The sequence below is a fragment of the Lonchura striata genome, chromosome 3 (genome assembly GCF_046129695.1).
Source record: "Lonchura striata isolate bLonStr1 chromosome 3, bLonStr1.mat, whole genome shotgun sequence".
Lineage (NCBI taxonomy): Eukaryota > Metazoa > Chordata > Aves > Passeriformes > Estrildidae > Lonchura > Lonchura striata.
The window spans coordinates 65,633,577-65,650,235 of record NC_134605.1 but is presented as its reverse complement, the minus strand read 5'-3'; the positions used below and the strand labels follow the sequence as shown (position 1 = coordinate 65,650,235).

Genomic DNA, 16,659 nt, shown 5'->3' with positions numbered 1-16,659 from the left:
TACTGTGTTGTCCCTCTAGTTATTGGTTAGCCTCTGGTCCTGCCACAAGTCCTTCCAGGTCTCAAGTGGGATCAGAGCACAGCTGCCAGTTTGGAGCCCCAGGAGAGGACTTCCCCACCCAGTTTAAGGATTGTGCTTCAGGCACAAGGATTTAGGCTTAGGCCAGACCCCTGGGCAGTGTGTTAGGCAGTCACTGAGGTTGCTGTTTTAACAGCTTTGTATACCTTTATTGACAGAAACTCAAAAGTTAAAAGGACTTGATCCCCTGTGAACTCTGGTGGCCATGGAGAGTCTTTTTTTCCTTTTATTCATGGAGAGTGTTGGAGAACAGAAAGGCTGAGACAGTTCAGTACCTTGAGAGTCTGTGTTTAAGCTCATGTGACAATATTGGAAAACTTACACTAGAAACCAGATTCAATGCTAAAAGGTGAATTGCTTCTTCAGGGTAAATGACAAAAAGGAGTCATCAAACTAACCTCTTGTATGTTCACCTGGGGGGCAAAATGCTTAACAAAAAATAAATTTTCACAATTATATGGATTCTATGATTATATTCTGATAAAACTACTTCAGTTGGGTGCTACATAAATGAAAATGTCAGCTGTGCCATAATTGAATGTCAGCATGGGAAGTAACAGTTACAAGGGAGCAGAGCATGCTTAGCGCTTTGTTTGAAATCAGGCCAGGAATGCTAGGAGTGAGGGATACTGAGCCACAGGAGCAGCATCTTGAGCAACTATTAAACTGTTAAAAAATGCTGTTCTCTGTCAGTGCCTACTGATTGTATGATGCAGTCCACTGCTGATATTACTAAACAGAATGCATCCTGTATCATTGCTCCTCCCAGTACTTTTGTCTAACAATGGAAAAAAAACTGCATAGCTAAGCTGCAATATTAAAAGCATGAAACCATGGGATGGTGTAATGCTCTGTGTGTGGTATGGTGTGGTGGTAAGACAAAGTGAAAAGTAATTGGAAATAATTTCATTGGACACAGCAAAATTTTGGCATTGTATTTACGATGGACCTCCATGTGCAAGAAATCCATTTGTCACAATGGCAGTAAGGCTGTGCACACAGACCTACAGTTTTTCTCTTCATTGCCAAAAAGGGGGCCGCCAAATAAGGGAGCTGCTCTGAGGACAGGACCTCCCTATAGCCCCCCAGGACTTCCCTACAGCTCCCCCCTCCCGTTTATGGACAGATCCCAAACTGGACTTCAGGTATGCATTCATTTGGTTTAATCAGCGGGAATAAAGTTACACAAACACTGTTGTTCTGACCTGCTCAGCTGTCGGATTAGTCTGAAATGGCCACTGAGCACCCAGAAGCAAACACATCTCTGACCTAAACCCTCTCCCACCGTCACAGTGAGCGCTTCCAGAATACTCATCCAGCCGCAGTGTGGAGAAACAGCCTGTTTAACAAAGGGCATGGAAACATTAACAAACAGGTGCGAGAGGTACGCAGGACACAGATGAGTGTGCGCCCTGGGAGATGCTACAGCTGCACCAGGCGGTGCCGGCTCTCAGCACGGGGCTGGCAGCCCCGAGCTAGCCTTGTACCGCCCGCCTGCAGGGCACTGCAGCTCCCGAGCCCCTGCCCCTTCCACTTCCAAGAGCTGCCAGGGAGAATGAACCTCATCTTCTCGCCACTTATGGAAGCATGTGATTGCCATGGGGGGACTAGGAGAGAAGAGAATCTCTCAGCAGCATAATCCGATTCAACTGAGATTCGGCTCACACTGAAAACAGATGGCTGTTTGCCCAGAACAGAGAATGAACTTTACAGGATTTCGAGTGAGCAAGCCCCCATCTTCAAAAGCATTCCTCTGGTAAAGCAACATGCTCCACTGGATCTCATCTGAAGACCTGTTAGATGGAGACTGTTCAGGTACTCAGAGTAAACTGACATATTAAACATTGATACTGGCAAAAGGAAAAGTTCCTATAAACAGACATTACCGACCTAAAACCTAAACATAAAAAAAAAAAAAAAAAAAAAAGAGGCAAATATAATTTTGAGTATCACATCTATCTGATTTCCCTGGGAGACACTGCATGGCTTTACAACCACATTTCCCTGCTTACCATGAACGTTCATCTCATCTTCATGGTTTTTGTGTAAGGTTCACACAAACAGAAATATAGGGAAAGAATCCTTGACAAAAATAAGCAGAGGGGAACAATAGAATGAAAAAGGTGAAATTTCAGATTTATGTCACTTAAAGGACTTAGCAAAATTGTCATGTAATATGTTTCAGAGAGACATGATTGATTAAAAAGACACCTCCTCTGAGCCTAATTCAATTTTTGAAGTGAAATATCTTTATCTTTAGAGTAAAAAATACTGAACACACGTTCATTCCATTTCTCTTTGGGGAGTCTCCCGGTATTTGAAAGAGAGAAAACCAACACTTTAACAAGGCTCGCCCAGGCATGAACTTCAAGTGCACTGTCTCTATGAAAAATGTATGGAGCTCTGAACTTTACAGCGACTGCCATGCCTCTCTCAGTCCCTTAGGTGCCTCTGGCAGTGTAAGAGCCAGGGCGTTGTTCAGAGGCGATTTTTTCTTTACACTTTTCCCAGATGGCTGGGGACGACACCGGCCGTACCGCGTTTCTGAAGACAAGTGTACGGCAGCTCCCGGGTGCTCACGCAGCACCGACCAGCGAAGGAAGTGCCGTGCCGCCCAGCTGTGAGCGTCCCCAACCCAAAGAAACAACACCCCCAAAAGACCCACCCCAAAAAGACAACTAGACACCCCGAAGAAAACCGATGAGCATTTAACGCGTCAAAGTTGTGGGCCCCGCCGCCGCGGCTCGCCGTCCCCACGGCGGAGCTCAGCTGGACGCCGGCAGGGCTCCCGGGCGGCGGGACGGCCCCGGCCGCGCTGCCCCGCGGGGCGCTGCCGCCGCCGCGGGCTCCCCCTGGCGGCCCCGGCCGCGCTCGGCGGCGGCCCCGCGGCGCGCAGGGCTCCGCCGCCGCCGCGCCGGGCTGCGCGGGGCTGCGCGGGGCTGCGCGGGGCTCCGCGCTCGGCCGGGCCGGGCCGCGGCAGCAGCCTCGCCCCAGGGGAGCGCGGGGCGGTGGCGAGCGGGAACAAAGGGGATCGAGGCGGCGCAGCGGCGGCGGCTCCGCCGGGGGGAGGCACCGGCTGGGCGCGGGGGGTGTGGGAGGAGGAGGAGGAGGGTCGCCAAACTGCTGCCACTTCGTCGGCCGTGAGCGGCACTCGCTGGCGGCGGCGGCAGCATCCCGCCCCTCGCTGCATGGCAGCCCAGTGAGGGAGGAGCGGGCGAGGGTCTGGAGCTGCCCGGAAGCCGAGGGAGCCAGCGCCGGCGGCAGCAGCGCCCGCCGCCCTCCGCCGGGATGCGCCCCGCTCTCCGCTGAGGCGCAGCCCCGCCGCGATGCTCTCCCCCGAGCGCCACCGCCACCACCGCCACCCGCCGCCGCAGCCGCTGCCGCCGCCGCACCACCCGCCGCAGCCCAGCCATGTCGTGGCCACCATCGAGAACCTGCCGGCGGAGGGCGGCAGTGGCGGCGGCAGGAGCGGCATCTCCGCGCCCTCCTCCAGCGTGCGCCAGAGGATCAGGAAAGTGCTGAACAGGTGAGGCCAGGGGATGGAGCGGGGCTCTGGCTACACGGCACGGTGCCGCTCGCCCTGGGGCGCGCAGGTCCCGAGGGGCAGCCGTCGGAGGGGCTCCGACCCGGCTCGGTTCGGCTCGGCCGGGCCGGGCAGGGCTGGGCAGGTAGCGCCTTTCCCCACAGAAGCCCCGGGCGGGCAGGGAGCGACGGCGCGGAGCCTCCCCGGCCCATTGTTGCCTCTGAGGCGGTGGCGAGAGCCGGCAGCCCGCGCCCTCCCCGCCGGTGCCGGTGCCGGTCGCACCTGCCGTGTCCAGAGGCACAGCCCCCGCGGCGGAGCCCCGCGCTCCCGCCGGCTCCGGCTTTCCCGGCCCGTCACGGGCAGCCGCGGGCGGCGGCAGGAGGCGGCAGGCAGCCCCGCCGGGGAAGTTGGAGCGCGGGCGAGAGGGCGGCGGGGAAGGGGCGGCCCTGGGGCTCCCGGCCGGGCGCGGTCTGATGCCCCGGGGTGCCGGGTGGCGTCGTGTGGGATCCCTGCCCGGTTCCCGGCAGCTCGCGTGCCCCCGGAGCAGCTGGCGACTCGGCTCGCTCCTGCGGGTGGCTCAGAGCGGTCAGTGCAAAGATGGGAAAACTGCAGGATACTCGGAGTAAATTATTTCACCGAAGGCACAAGAAAACGCTGGAACCATCTTAGTTAATCCTTTACGCTCCCTTCTCTGTCAGTTGTTTCTTTTGCATTGCATTTGATTAGAGCAGAGGGTTTTACTACAAAACAGAGTCCATCCAGTGCCTAACTGGTTGCTCTTCCCCAGAAGGAGCTCCTGTCTGAAAAGGCAGCTGGAGCCATCACTTCTGCCTAATGACTCTTACGTGCTAAGCAGGCTGGTTGCAGCAGTGGGATGGTGCGTACCAGCCTTGGCCTCATTGTCCCGGCTTTAGTTTCAGATTCATGTAACATGGACAAGCTGCTGAACCCAGCTATTCTAAATGGGTGTATTAGGTTTGAAGATGAAGCTTTTCAATATTAAAAAATTAAAATTCCTACAAGTGTTACATTGTTAAAAATACATGAAGCTATTTGCTCTTAGAACATCCCTATTACACGCAATTAATTAACTGTTACCATTCCAGGAGAATTCCCCAAAGCTTCAGTGACAGAGGAAATACTTATCTTTTGTTATTTGAGCATGACAAGGGTTGAAAAGAAGTTGAAAGAAGTAAGAGCTGCTTCAACTCAGTTACACATTTTCTTGTACCACATGCATTTTGCAACTCTCCGTATTGAAAGATTGACTCAATTCCTCAACCCGACAGTCTGTGTCATCTTAGGCGTCCTGTGCTTGCAAGATCCCGCCCTCCTTCTGCTTGGTCATCCTGAGGTGTGTGTGAGTCCTGAAACAAGACACTAGAGACAGGATATTTTCCCAGGGGCACCAAGAGAAACATGAAGATGTGGTGAAGAGATCAGATACAAAAACCATAGGCTCTCCTTTGCAAAGGTGGTAATAATGACCTCTGGGGAGTCAACAAATTGACCACATTCTTCATGGAGGTGTTGGTTTAATTTATACATTTTAAACAGCTACCATGCTTATGCATGTACATGACTGAGCTGTAGATAAAATGTCAAATCAATATTTGTTGTTCTTTATATATGATTGCATAATTGAAATGAGAATACCTAGGTTGTGGTGGGTTTTTGTTTTGTTTTGTTGGGTTTTTTTAAATTTTCTTTTGGTTTTTTTTTTTTAAAGGGGGGGAAGGGTAGAAATTTGCTGTGGTGACCAAAGTTCAAATCTGTTCTGATTCATAAACTAGAACTTAAAAATGAGATCTCCCATAGCCCAGAAGAGCAGCCTAAAGAACACGAGTCAGGCACTTTTTCATGATTGTGTTCTTATCTCCTAAAACATTAAATAAGAGTACAATTTTTCCAAATTTATGTGGTTTACGGAGAAGAAGAAGACATGTTACTGAGATGTTTTAATTCTTAGCCAGTCCCACATTGTGTATCAATGGAAATTTTTGAAAAGTTAGATTTCCTTAAGTTTCTTTCAACTTTGCATGGGAACTGATGTCTCACAGCTTTCCTCAGTATTTCTGTTGATACAGTGAGATGAATTCTGACACAATGTTTATATTTTCATTCTCTATGGAAACCATAGTCTGAAAATACATGTGGGAAAGAAAGAAACAGATATGCCATATCCCTAAAGAAGTAGGAGACCCCAAACAAACCAAACATTGTCTTTTCCGATTGTTTTTCTCTGTGCTATCTATACTTTGTGTGCTCCTTTTGCTTGAGACCCATTAGTGGGAGGCTCCTGAGTGATTGATTGTGCTTCTTTTTTCTGCTACACAAAGTAGGGGATCTTCAGGCAGGCATCAAAATAAAAAGGTTGACAACAACTGGGGTTGCCAGAAACCTGCTTTTGGCTGGTGGAATCACAGAATGGCTTGAGTTGGAAGGGACCTTTAAAGGTCACCTAATCCAATCTCTGCTGCCATCAGAAAGAACATCTTCAACTCGATCAGGTTGTTCAGAGTCACATCCATCCTGACCCTGATTTTTTCAGGGACGAGGCATCTACCACATTTCTGGGCAACCCCTGTCAGAGTTTCACCAATGCCATAATAAAAAATTTCTTCCTTGTATAAAATCTTTAAATTTAAAACCCTTTTCCTGTCATGAGAGGCCCTGCTAAGAAGTCTGTGCCCAGGGAGGGGACAGACTCTGGTGTGGTCAAGGAGGAAACAAGACATCAGGAGAAAGGACATAGACACTGGCAAGTCATTGTTTCTTTCTCACTTTCTTTGTAGCAATTCATTTACCCAGGCACTTCCTGATTCCTGAATTGTCTTCCATTGCAATTCAGGAATTAAAATTAAACAATTAAAACAAATTAAAATTGTTTTACAAGCTATGGAAGCTTATTTTAACTTCACCTTCCAACCTCTTCTCTCTGTTCACTCAGTAGCTCCCAAGGTAATAGAGAAACACTGGAACAACCCCTGCAGGGTATCTGGGAGAGAACACACTGAAAGCAGAGCTGATTGCCTGTAAAAGTCTATTTCAGTGATACAGCAAAAACTACACTCTGAAAAAAGTTGTCCATAACAAGGAAGAAGAAGGAAATTCAAACACAAAAGTGAATGGTTGGAATAATGAAGGACTGGAGATGCTCAGCACATTTGTGGGATTTACTGAAATAGTTTGTGTATAAGTTCTGGGCTGCCAGTGATGGTGAACAGGACCTGCTGCAACAGGATCAAACTTGATGTGATCCTTGAAGTGGTTGTGGTGCTTAGGGATGTGGTTTAGTGGTGGACCTTCTAGTGCTGGGTTAATGGTTGGACTCCAGGATCCTGGAGGTCTTTTCCAATCTTAATGATTCTATGGTTCTGAGTTGGGAGAGGATGGCTTTGAGTTGCTGTAGTAACTCAAAGGGGAAATGTTGTGCTGCAGATATGTTCCTGGACCTGTGACTCACACCCATAGTCCATAAATCCCATCTGCCTGGTACCTGCCTTGTGACATTTGCTGAGCAGGTGTCCTTAACTGGTGCCCTGCTATGTTGCAGAGAAGAGCAAGAATAACGATGGCTGCTTGATTGCTTGATTGCTTGCTTCCCCAAACTTCTGTGAAGCCAAAATTGGACTCCACAAACTGTCTGCTTAATAAGCACTTAATAAGCAGTGACTTACTTGCTCCTCATTGACTCCACCTAGTAGGAAGATAGAAAATAAATTATGTGGTTTGGGGTTCTGTGGTTCTCTCTGCCTCTGCTCCAGCAAGAACCTACAGATTTCAGATACCTGTTGGTGGGTCCCAGCTTACTCCATCTGGCTGTATTCCATCACAAGAGGCAGCTTGTCTCCCTTTCTTGCACTCCCTTGGTGATCTGAAGGGCAGAGACTCACCTGGCAGATTCTCCTGTGGCCCCTGAAACCTTTTGAACTAATTTACAGGTTGATCTCACGTTGGGAAGTGTGGTTATCACCTCTTGAGAGGAACCGGACAGACAACAAACATTGCTGAAACACAGGGGGAGAAGGTTGCCAAGCAATCTCTGGGGGATTCTTGCAAATTGTCTCTAAATGAAAGCCAACAAGTGAGATAGCTGCATGGGCATTATCTCTGTAGTCCTGGGCACAGGACAGGGAGGGAAAAGGAAGTTTCTGCAAGCAAGATGAGTTAACAACTTTAGGTACTATGACAAAGTTTTTTTAGCTAAATAAATAAGATTATTCGTGGAAACGAAAAATACCATAACTGTGTCGATGAACTCATGTCTCCAGAGAAATGTCTAAGGCACTGCTATTGTATTGCTTTCCTTGACAAGGACTTTTTTAGACAGCTGGATGGTATGTGCATTTTTCTGGGTTTACCCACTTCTATCTTTTAGAGCTTCCTTAAGGAATACCAGTTTTAAAGTCTGGCTGTGCCTTATCTTGCTGTTTCAAGGTTGTCTTCATGGGCTTTTTCTTGCTGGCAGTTGCTGAATGGCACTTTGTATTTCTCAGAAGTTTTCCTAAAAATCATATCAGAATATTAGAGACATACTCAACTTGAATCAGAAAATGGAATAAGAGTTATTTCAGCCATTCAGTCCCATCTCATCTTTTAAATAGCTTTGTAGTTATGTTCTCTGCACTAGTGAATTGCAGAAGTTATCTATGGAGCAGTGTGACTTTCTCTGCTTCTTTGCTCGCTTATTTACTTTGTCAAGTAAATTTCAGCCTTATGTAAAAGCCACTGCATGGTCTAATTCCTGTCTTAGAAAAAGGAAGAAAAAAGTGTTTCTAATAAGTATAATTCATTAAATTAGGCAGTGATGTATTAAGCAAAATTATCTGAAGAAAAGCAATTTAGATTATTTTTGAAAGAAAGCTCCTCTGTTTGGGTTCAGTCTGAGTAAAACTTTTGATTTTTTTGTGTGTTATAGGCCTAATTCCTCCCTAATACTGGAGTTGAGGAAGAGTTTGGCCCACTAGGTGACTAACTTTAAACTTGAACTGTGTGTCAAAGTCACTGACTCTTCAGAGACGCGAGCTGTTTAAATGGCACTGCAAGTATCGAAAGCTATAGCCCAATGTGATTTTTTTTTTCTAATAACATGCACCTGCATAATAAATCAGGCATGGGGATTTTATGTACTAAAAAGAACTTGGAGCTGAATAATAATAAAATTGAGATGATATGTTTCATTGCCCCAAAGCAAAAATGTCTTTCAGTTGACTGATCAGAGAGGCAAACAAAGCAAATAATTTATGGCATTTTTTCTTAATGAAAAGCAAGTCAAGGATCAAACATATCATTTATGAATCCAAAAAAGAGTGAGTATTCGTGACCTTCAGTTGCTTTGCTTTCTTCGTCAAAACAAAAGAATTTGCTTCCTTTAGGATTTTTATTCTTAAAAAGTACAAATAACGCCTCAAAGTCCACTCAGAATAACAGTGACTATAGAAAAATGAGCCTGAGCTCAATTCAGACAGCCACAGTTCTCCTTTTAGGTAAAAATATTTATACCATTCTGAAGTAAGTCAAAGAAAATGAGATCAGAGCATAAATAAAGCAACTAGGTTGGCTTTCTTGTGCCTGTTAGTATTATTCTTTTTGGTTGAGGAAATGGGAAGGTCATATCTGCCTGTAGGAAAGCATCCTGGCAGAGGATAAAGAAGTGAAGTGATGAAAAATTGTCCATTCTTTCCTTTTCTCATTAGTTTGCTTGTAATCACCATTTTGTAAGCAAACAACTTCTGCAAACTAGCTGTGTTTCCAACGATTAGGGTGCATAAGGGAGATACCTGTAAAATGGGAGAAAAGGATGCTCTTCCTTTTCTCCAAACAGCTTATTTCAGTGAATGCACACTTACTTATTGGCATGCCATAGCAAACCCCAAATGCTTTGATTTAGGAGCGAAGATCAGCTAAAGTACAAAAAGCTTCCATGTTTTTGATGTAGCATGCCCTAGAAATGTGTACAAGTTTGGTTTCAAAGTGTCTGAGTGTCATTTCCTAACAGGTGTAGAAGCCAGGATTGGGAAGCTTTGTCCCTCTTGCCTTGCTTTTGCTCCTGAGAATTTGCCCTTTAGGAGATACAAGCCTTGTTCTGAAGTAGGAATTGTTTGAAGAGATGTGATATCCTAAATGCACTGTAATCCAAACCTGACAGCCCCCGTACTGAGTGGGAAAAGACTTTCTCAAGGAGGGGCATTTCGGTAAGGCAGAATATGTGGGTGTCTCCTGTCTACCTATGACATTCAAAATGCCACTACTTACTGGGTGCCTGTCTGTAAGTGGGAATTTTTGACACTGGCTGTGCTGTGAGCTTTGGGAAGGGGTTACTGCCTCTTGAACTAGGGGGGTTTCAAAGAAGCAGCACCATAAATGGCTCCATAGAGAAAGCGGGAGGAATGGACAGAGTGGCTCTTATGGGATGGACAGAGCAGCTTTAATGTGCTAATGAGGGGAAGGCCAGATGCCAGCAGCGATCAGAAGGGCTCTTTGTGGCTCTGTCTCTCTGGAGATGGCTGGAGTCTCTGTCCTTATCGGGGTTGTTTCTGCAGGCAGAGGGAAACACTGGGGCTATTAGTGAGGTGTTCTCTTCCTTTAAGTCAGCAGATAGCCTTACAGATTAGCACTTGAATACTGATTAGGGCTAATTACTTAGGAAAAAGAAGTTGCTAAAGAAGCTCGACATTAAAAACTACAAAAAGTAGCCCCGCAAGCCCAACAACAACAGAAGTCTCATGCTCAAAGGCTTGTGAGCAGAGCTCAAACTCATCTGAAATCACCTGTTGCAAAAACAGCTGTATGGGGACTCATAAATTGCTATGACTGTAAAGTGTGTAAGTATTGGTAGCTCTGAGATTCATGTTATGAACTGCCTACTCTACCTGTCTGTGCTTATTTATGTCTGTCATCCATCTAGCTGAAATTTTTACTGAAAACACTTCAAGTTTTGAAGTTTGTCTTCAGCTTTCTCCGGCTTGGTTTCTCTCATGATTTAAGAAAACATTTCTTCAATACATATTCACTCTCGGTCATTTTTCTTGGAGACACCAAACGATTGACATGGCAGGTTTGACTCCCATGCATTACCTTTTCCTCAGTGCAGGAGGGAGCAGCCCCAGTGCTGGGTGAGCACACGCGTACTCAGTGCCCTACACAGTGCCCTGCATCTGCAGGGAGTGTGCTGCTTTTTGGAATGTGCCATGACACACAGGGATGACCAAATAATTTCTTAGAGGAGGGGGGTGACCCTTGATCTCACCAGAAAGGTCTGTCCACAAATGATGGTATGCAGGCTCCATGGTAAAAAATAGGGATGCTTACTAAGCCAGTCTTCTGTTTATAGCTGATACAGTAACTTCAGTCCATAATACTCCCTTTTGTGTGGTGGTCACCTTTGCTTCCTTACACTGCCTGTTCCCCATGTAATATGAGAGGTCACACTCCACCTTCAGATAGGTCTGACCTGTGGCAACCTGTAGGAGCTTTGGAGCTGGATAGATAATCTTCTCTTTTGCTATAACTTTTTTTTTCCTAACAGAAAATGTAGACGAGTCAAAACCTCAAGAAGGATTGGTCTTTTTAGAGACTGTGTGTTTAGTAAGGTTTCTTATGTCCAGACTAGATTGTTCTGGTTGGAGAGCAAGTAAGACTTCATGGTAATCTGGTGATGGGAGTGTATATGTAGGAGACCATGATTAACTCTGCTTTGCTCCATCCCTGGAGGCTGCTCTGAGCACATCTGCTGTGAGGTTCCCTTAGGATGAAGAACCTGACAAGGTCATTGTTTTGTATTGATGCAAAACACAAGAATTTTTGAAACTTAAAAGCTTACAACCGGAAGATGCTTCCCCATGCCCTTCCCACCCCCTGATCATCTTTGAAGGCATTTCAGGCTTCAAGGTGTTAATTTACAAAAGCACGCTATGCTTGAAACAGATTGCTGCTTCTCTAATACAGATAAATGAAATAATTTATGTCCAAAAACAAGACCATAACCCTAGTGTTAATTTCAACCTGTAAGCCAGCATTAGCTGATAATGGAAAGAAAACAAAATTTGAAACATTTTTAGTGATGGCCATTAGTTTACTTAGTCCTCTTTGGTGTTCATTTGTCTAAGGAGCTGTTGTGTCCATGTCCAGAAGCTTCACTGTATGTAATTCGGCTGCACTGATTTTAAAAGGGTGCTGTCTTCTGTGCCACATTTATTCTTGTTAGTTTTCTCATCTGGCAAGTATTTTTTGATGTGAGTTGGCTTTTCCAGCTTTCCATTTGGTAGAAATGGAATATGAGTTAAGAGAGGTGTAAATCTTTGCCCCCATTTAGTGAAATAGAGTAGAAGCTGTTGACATTGTGGGACAGAGATTCCAGAATCTGTTCCTGCTCTGATACCTCTTTAACAACTCTTCAAAGCAGAAGAGAGCTCCACAGCTCCACTCCTGGATCTTTCCAGCCTAATAACTAAAATTCTGGTCCTTAATGTAACCTTGAGGTAGCTATCTCAGAGCTTTTCAGGGGAAAGGCAAGTTTGAGGGAGCTGGGCTGGGCTGAATAAGAGTGGTGGCTGCAAGGTAAAAGCTGGGGGAATCCTCTCTCCTTTTTTTTTGAAGAGAGGAGGTAAATGTCTAACTCTTCAAGAGTGGACCTGAAGACCTGAAGTGAGTCACTGAAACATAGGGGCCAAATGCTTCAAGGAGGGGTAAGACATAAACTGTACCCTGTCTGATGCTTTCTGGTTTATACCAAGATTTCAGTCTTTGTCTACCCAGCTGCCTCTGTGGCTTTCCCAGGGTGCAATATTATTCTGCATGGATCTTTTGGGTTGATTTTTTTTTTTTTTTATTTTTTTTTTTCTTCCTATGATGGTGAGACAAATGATAGAAAATAAATTACCTTGTGATTATTTTAAGTCCTGGTATTTTATGGAGTTTAAACAGCTCTGCATTTCTGGTGGCTTCTGCAGCCTGATCTGGGCCATTTGTCTTCTGAAATCTCTTCTTACTTGAAGCTGAGTAGTGTAATGAAACTAAGGGTTTCTTTCATGTTGCTGCTTTCCTTTTCTCTCTCTGCTGCTGCTGCTACAGACATGAAATGCTTTTGAATATGTTTCTTTTTACTCCCTCCTGCCGGTATATTGAGGTCTGTAGGGATTGTCCTGGACAGATTGAAAGTGAGAAAGGACAGAAAATAGCAAGTAGGATGGGTAGAGTTGAGCAGTGAGCTGGAAAATATTTTAATGGGTGTGGGATTTGATACTTTAAGGAAGTAAAACTTTAATGTTGTAGATATAATTTTCATCAGGCTAGGTATGAGGATTAAGTACCCTTAGGCAGAAAAAGTTTCCAAGCTTCATCCCATATAGTGGGGAAAAAGTAATTATAAACTGAAGTGCCTCCTTGTCCTGGTTTGGGACAAATTTGGAAGGGAACTTTCAAAGGGGAGATTTTGCCCTAAAGGGCAAAATTCAGCGGCTCTTCTGCCCACTTGTTTGGGAGGTAAACCTCCTTCAAGAAAAGTGGAAAAAATTGTTTATTCAACAAGAAAAGTATTCACAAGCATAAAAAATTGAATACTATTAAACAATAAAACCTCTTGCTGTTCTGAAGAGATGGCAAATGCGTTTTTCTCAGCTCAGTGTCTCTCAGACCCTCTGGTGCTGGAATGCACTGTCCTGGCCCCAGTGGCCATAGGTGTGAGCTTCCAATGTTTTTTCTGGGTTTTGGTCCAGAGCAGGTATGAACAATTTCCAGAAAAGAAAAAGCCACAGTCCAGGGTACTTCACTGCCTCAGCTAGCTAAAAAAACTAACTAAAAGCAAAGGAGAGCTCTCTCCTGCTGTCCAAACATGCTGCAGACAGCACAGTCTGTGAGAAGGAAAGCTGAAGTTCTTATCTCTGTGTTTTTGAAAACACCATGAAAAAATTCCACCTCTTCTCCTTCTCCCCTGCTTTGCTCTCGGATCTAGTTTAACAGCACAAAACTTATTTTGTGGCTAAACAGATGAATGGGGATACAATTCAGCATCAAAAAGTTACCCCAGGACACTCCTTTTCCTGCATAACCTACCAGACATGTACAGGTAACTTCCAGTCAGACTTTGATACCTGACTTCTGCTGTCAGGTACCTGATTTGCTTAGTGGAACACTGTAAAAAAAGGATTTTCATTTGCAGAGGTGCTGTCCAGCTTGTCCCAGAGCAGGCAGCACCTGTGGATAGTCCTAGAGACCTTGTTCCATTGCTGCCTCCTCACATTCTTCTGCCAAAACTGCTTTGCTTTTTGTTGGTGCTCACCAGCACTTTCTTGGCTGTATACTTAAGGTTTCTTTTTGGGTCCAGTCTGTGATGTGGGAATCATGTCTTCAATGACATCCAGTAGATTCCAGAATATTTGGAGGATTTAATCTAGAAGCACAGGGGCAAGGTGGTGTGATGGTTATCATACATGCATGAAGGCACCTCTTACTGGCACTGTAAAGGAAAATTCCAAGTTTTCTCGCATTTAAACATAATGGTGACAGCAGAACAGCTGTTCAGTATCAGAAATGCACTCAAGGACTGGGTCAGAGTGGTCAAGGTAAGATGCAGTGCCATGATGGTGGTTGAGGGGTTGCCAGAAATAAAATAGTTACACTGAATTTGTGTTAACCAAGCAAAATCTCTGGGATTCAGCGTCCTGCTCTAGAGAGGTTACTTGAGTTTAAGACACCAAGTAATTCCCTAGTAATTCACTTGAAAAATTCTGTCTGTGACTGTAAGTATGTGATATGTTTTAGTTACCTAAAATCAACTTCCCATTATAAATAAGTAAATTCTAGCACATTCTAATTTGTAGAAGAATTTCTGTTAAATGTGATGTCTGAAATGGTTCATACGTATTGATTTGGTATGCATTACTGTGTTAATGGAACTATTATTACTCAGCTAGATTAATTTATTAGATTTATCCCTACATTACAGCCTATAGATGTATTGAGACATGAGCCCACAGAATCAATACCAATTTCTTTCCTCATTTATGAATGCTCTTACTAACATCCAAAACACTGTTACACTCAAGAGTATTTAGCTGCCATTTATTGTGAAGCATTACACTTCAACAATTTTAAATTTGTCTTTTTTCTTTGTCCTTTAATGATTATTTTTTCCATTTATCTGGGAAATTGTTTGATCAAAATGCCATGCATCAAGCTTCAAATGAGTCATGATCATACTTCAGTCATTGAGTCTAGCAGTTAGGTGTGCAAAATTAGGGCTCTGAGACCAGACCTAACCTTTGAGATGCGTTTTGGCTGCTGTTCTGTGTGGCAGGCCCAAAGTGGGAGAGGGAACAAAGGAACAAATGTAACTTCTCCTAAGTTGCCTGCCAAATGTAGTGTATTTGCATGTTTTCCTTTGAGCAGCAGCCATGCGTGCATTTATCTTTCAGAAGCAGCAGTGTTTGGCTGAGGAGCAGTGGCAAAGACCAGCTGAAATGGGTTACTGATGTGGAGCTCATTCACTTGCTTCCAGAGCTTGAGCTGTTGAAAGCTCATGGTGGGAAGTATAAGAAGTGGGGTACAGGAGAAATATGGGGTAAAAAAGCTGTTTGATCACTTCTGCCTCTGCTGCAATTCAAGACTGGTAGACAGCACTGATGGCAGGGAGAGACAAGTCTTCAGATAGTCCTAACACTGGCATTTCTATTCCCATCACAGCTCCAGTGGTGTTTGGGGATAATGCCCTTCCTTCCTCTGGATGGACAAGAAAGGTTCTGTAACTCTCAGGAAGACAATTGCAGGGACTGTTTGGTCTCATCCCAGCCTTTAAATGCAATTCTAAGCAGCTCACCAGACGTTTATATGGAGAAATCTCCAGCAGCTGCATATGCACAGAGATGATTTTTCATCCAGTGGTCTGAAAGGTGAAACTCTGTAAAACTCATTCTTCTCTGGACAGTACTTCTTTCTTGTTTTATGGTAAAAGTTGCTATATTCACTGAGTATGCTTCTTATCTGACCAGTTTTTGCCTTGTAGTTAACTATTGCTGCTGTAGTTGCTGCTTGTGCACCACTGCAGTTACTGGGCATCAAAAGCTCAAGCCTGAAAAATGAAATACAGCATGTACAAAGGATCAGCCAGGTGAAAAAGGGAAACTGAGGGGAAAAAATCACCCCCAAAAATATAATATCTAAATATTGTGCAGAAGTAGGCATCAGAGTTAAAAAAGTGGTGAGTTGCCCCATGAATACTGTCTGCCTGACCAGCTATGGGGTTTGGGACCAAAGCCAGAGCAGGGTGATTTGTGTCATCCTGACTGTGTATGACTACAAGTTACAGGACAGCTGGTGGACAAAATGCAGCTTTACCAATGTGTGCAGTGCAGGATAGGGAAGGGTTGTTTGGTTTGTTTTCAGGGGTGTTTTTGTTTTGTTTTGTAAATCAGTAGCTTCTGATTTACAGTCCAGAATTGAATGCCAATTGATTTTTTTGGCTCTGGGTGAATCTCTCAACCTCGCTGTGTCTGGTTCAGCACCTGTAAAATGGGGACAATTAAACTTAACTACCCAGAAGAGTTGTTGATTAGTTAATGCTTGTAAAATGCTACACAGTGCTATAAAACAGAGTATAGTACTCAGAAACATCTGGTTTGCAGTTACTATAGTGCTTCTCTGAAACTTTATGGGCAAACTTTGCCAAGAAACAAAATTATTGCTGTGTGCAATACATGTAGGCATTGAGAGATGAGGGACAGACAGCTTTTCAGAAGCATCTAACTTTCCTCAGGTACATTCTCTCAAAATACAAGAGGTTTCCCAAGAGCACCTGAAGTGGCTTGCGACTGAAAGCAGTGTCAGGTGAATTTGAGGCTGCAGAATGAGGCTCTAGCAGTTGGCAGAAGAGCTTACTCCATTCCTTTCTTCTTGTTCTTATTCTTGACCCTGCCTAGCTTCTTCCTCCTTTTTTTTTTCTGGTGGAACTGTTTGCACAGTACTATCAAAAACCAGGTTGGATTCAGATGGGGAAAAAATTGGATAAAAATTAGGAAACGTTTCTGCCATTGTTGGTTTGTGTTTCCAGATGGATCTTA

At 44.8% G+C, this 16,659-nt stretch overlaps 1 protein-coding gene across 1 annotated transcript in view; it reads left to right on the top strand.

Moving 5' to 3' along the window:
* Window positions 1-3,297: 3,297 nt before the first annotated feature.
* SLC35F1 (solute carrier family 35 member F1) overlaps window positions 3,298-16,659 on the top strand; it is a 222,882-nt gene continuing 209,520 nt past the window's right edge. Inside the window, exon 1 of the mRNA XM_021540851.3 lies at window positions 3,298-3,604. Coding sequence (XP_021396526.2) covers window positions 3,405-3,604 — 200 coding nt within the window. The 5' untranslated portion in view covers window positions 3,298-3,404. The remainder of the gene's footprint in view (window positions 3,605-16,659) is intronic.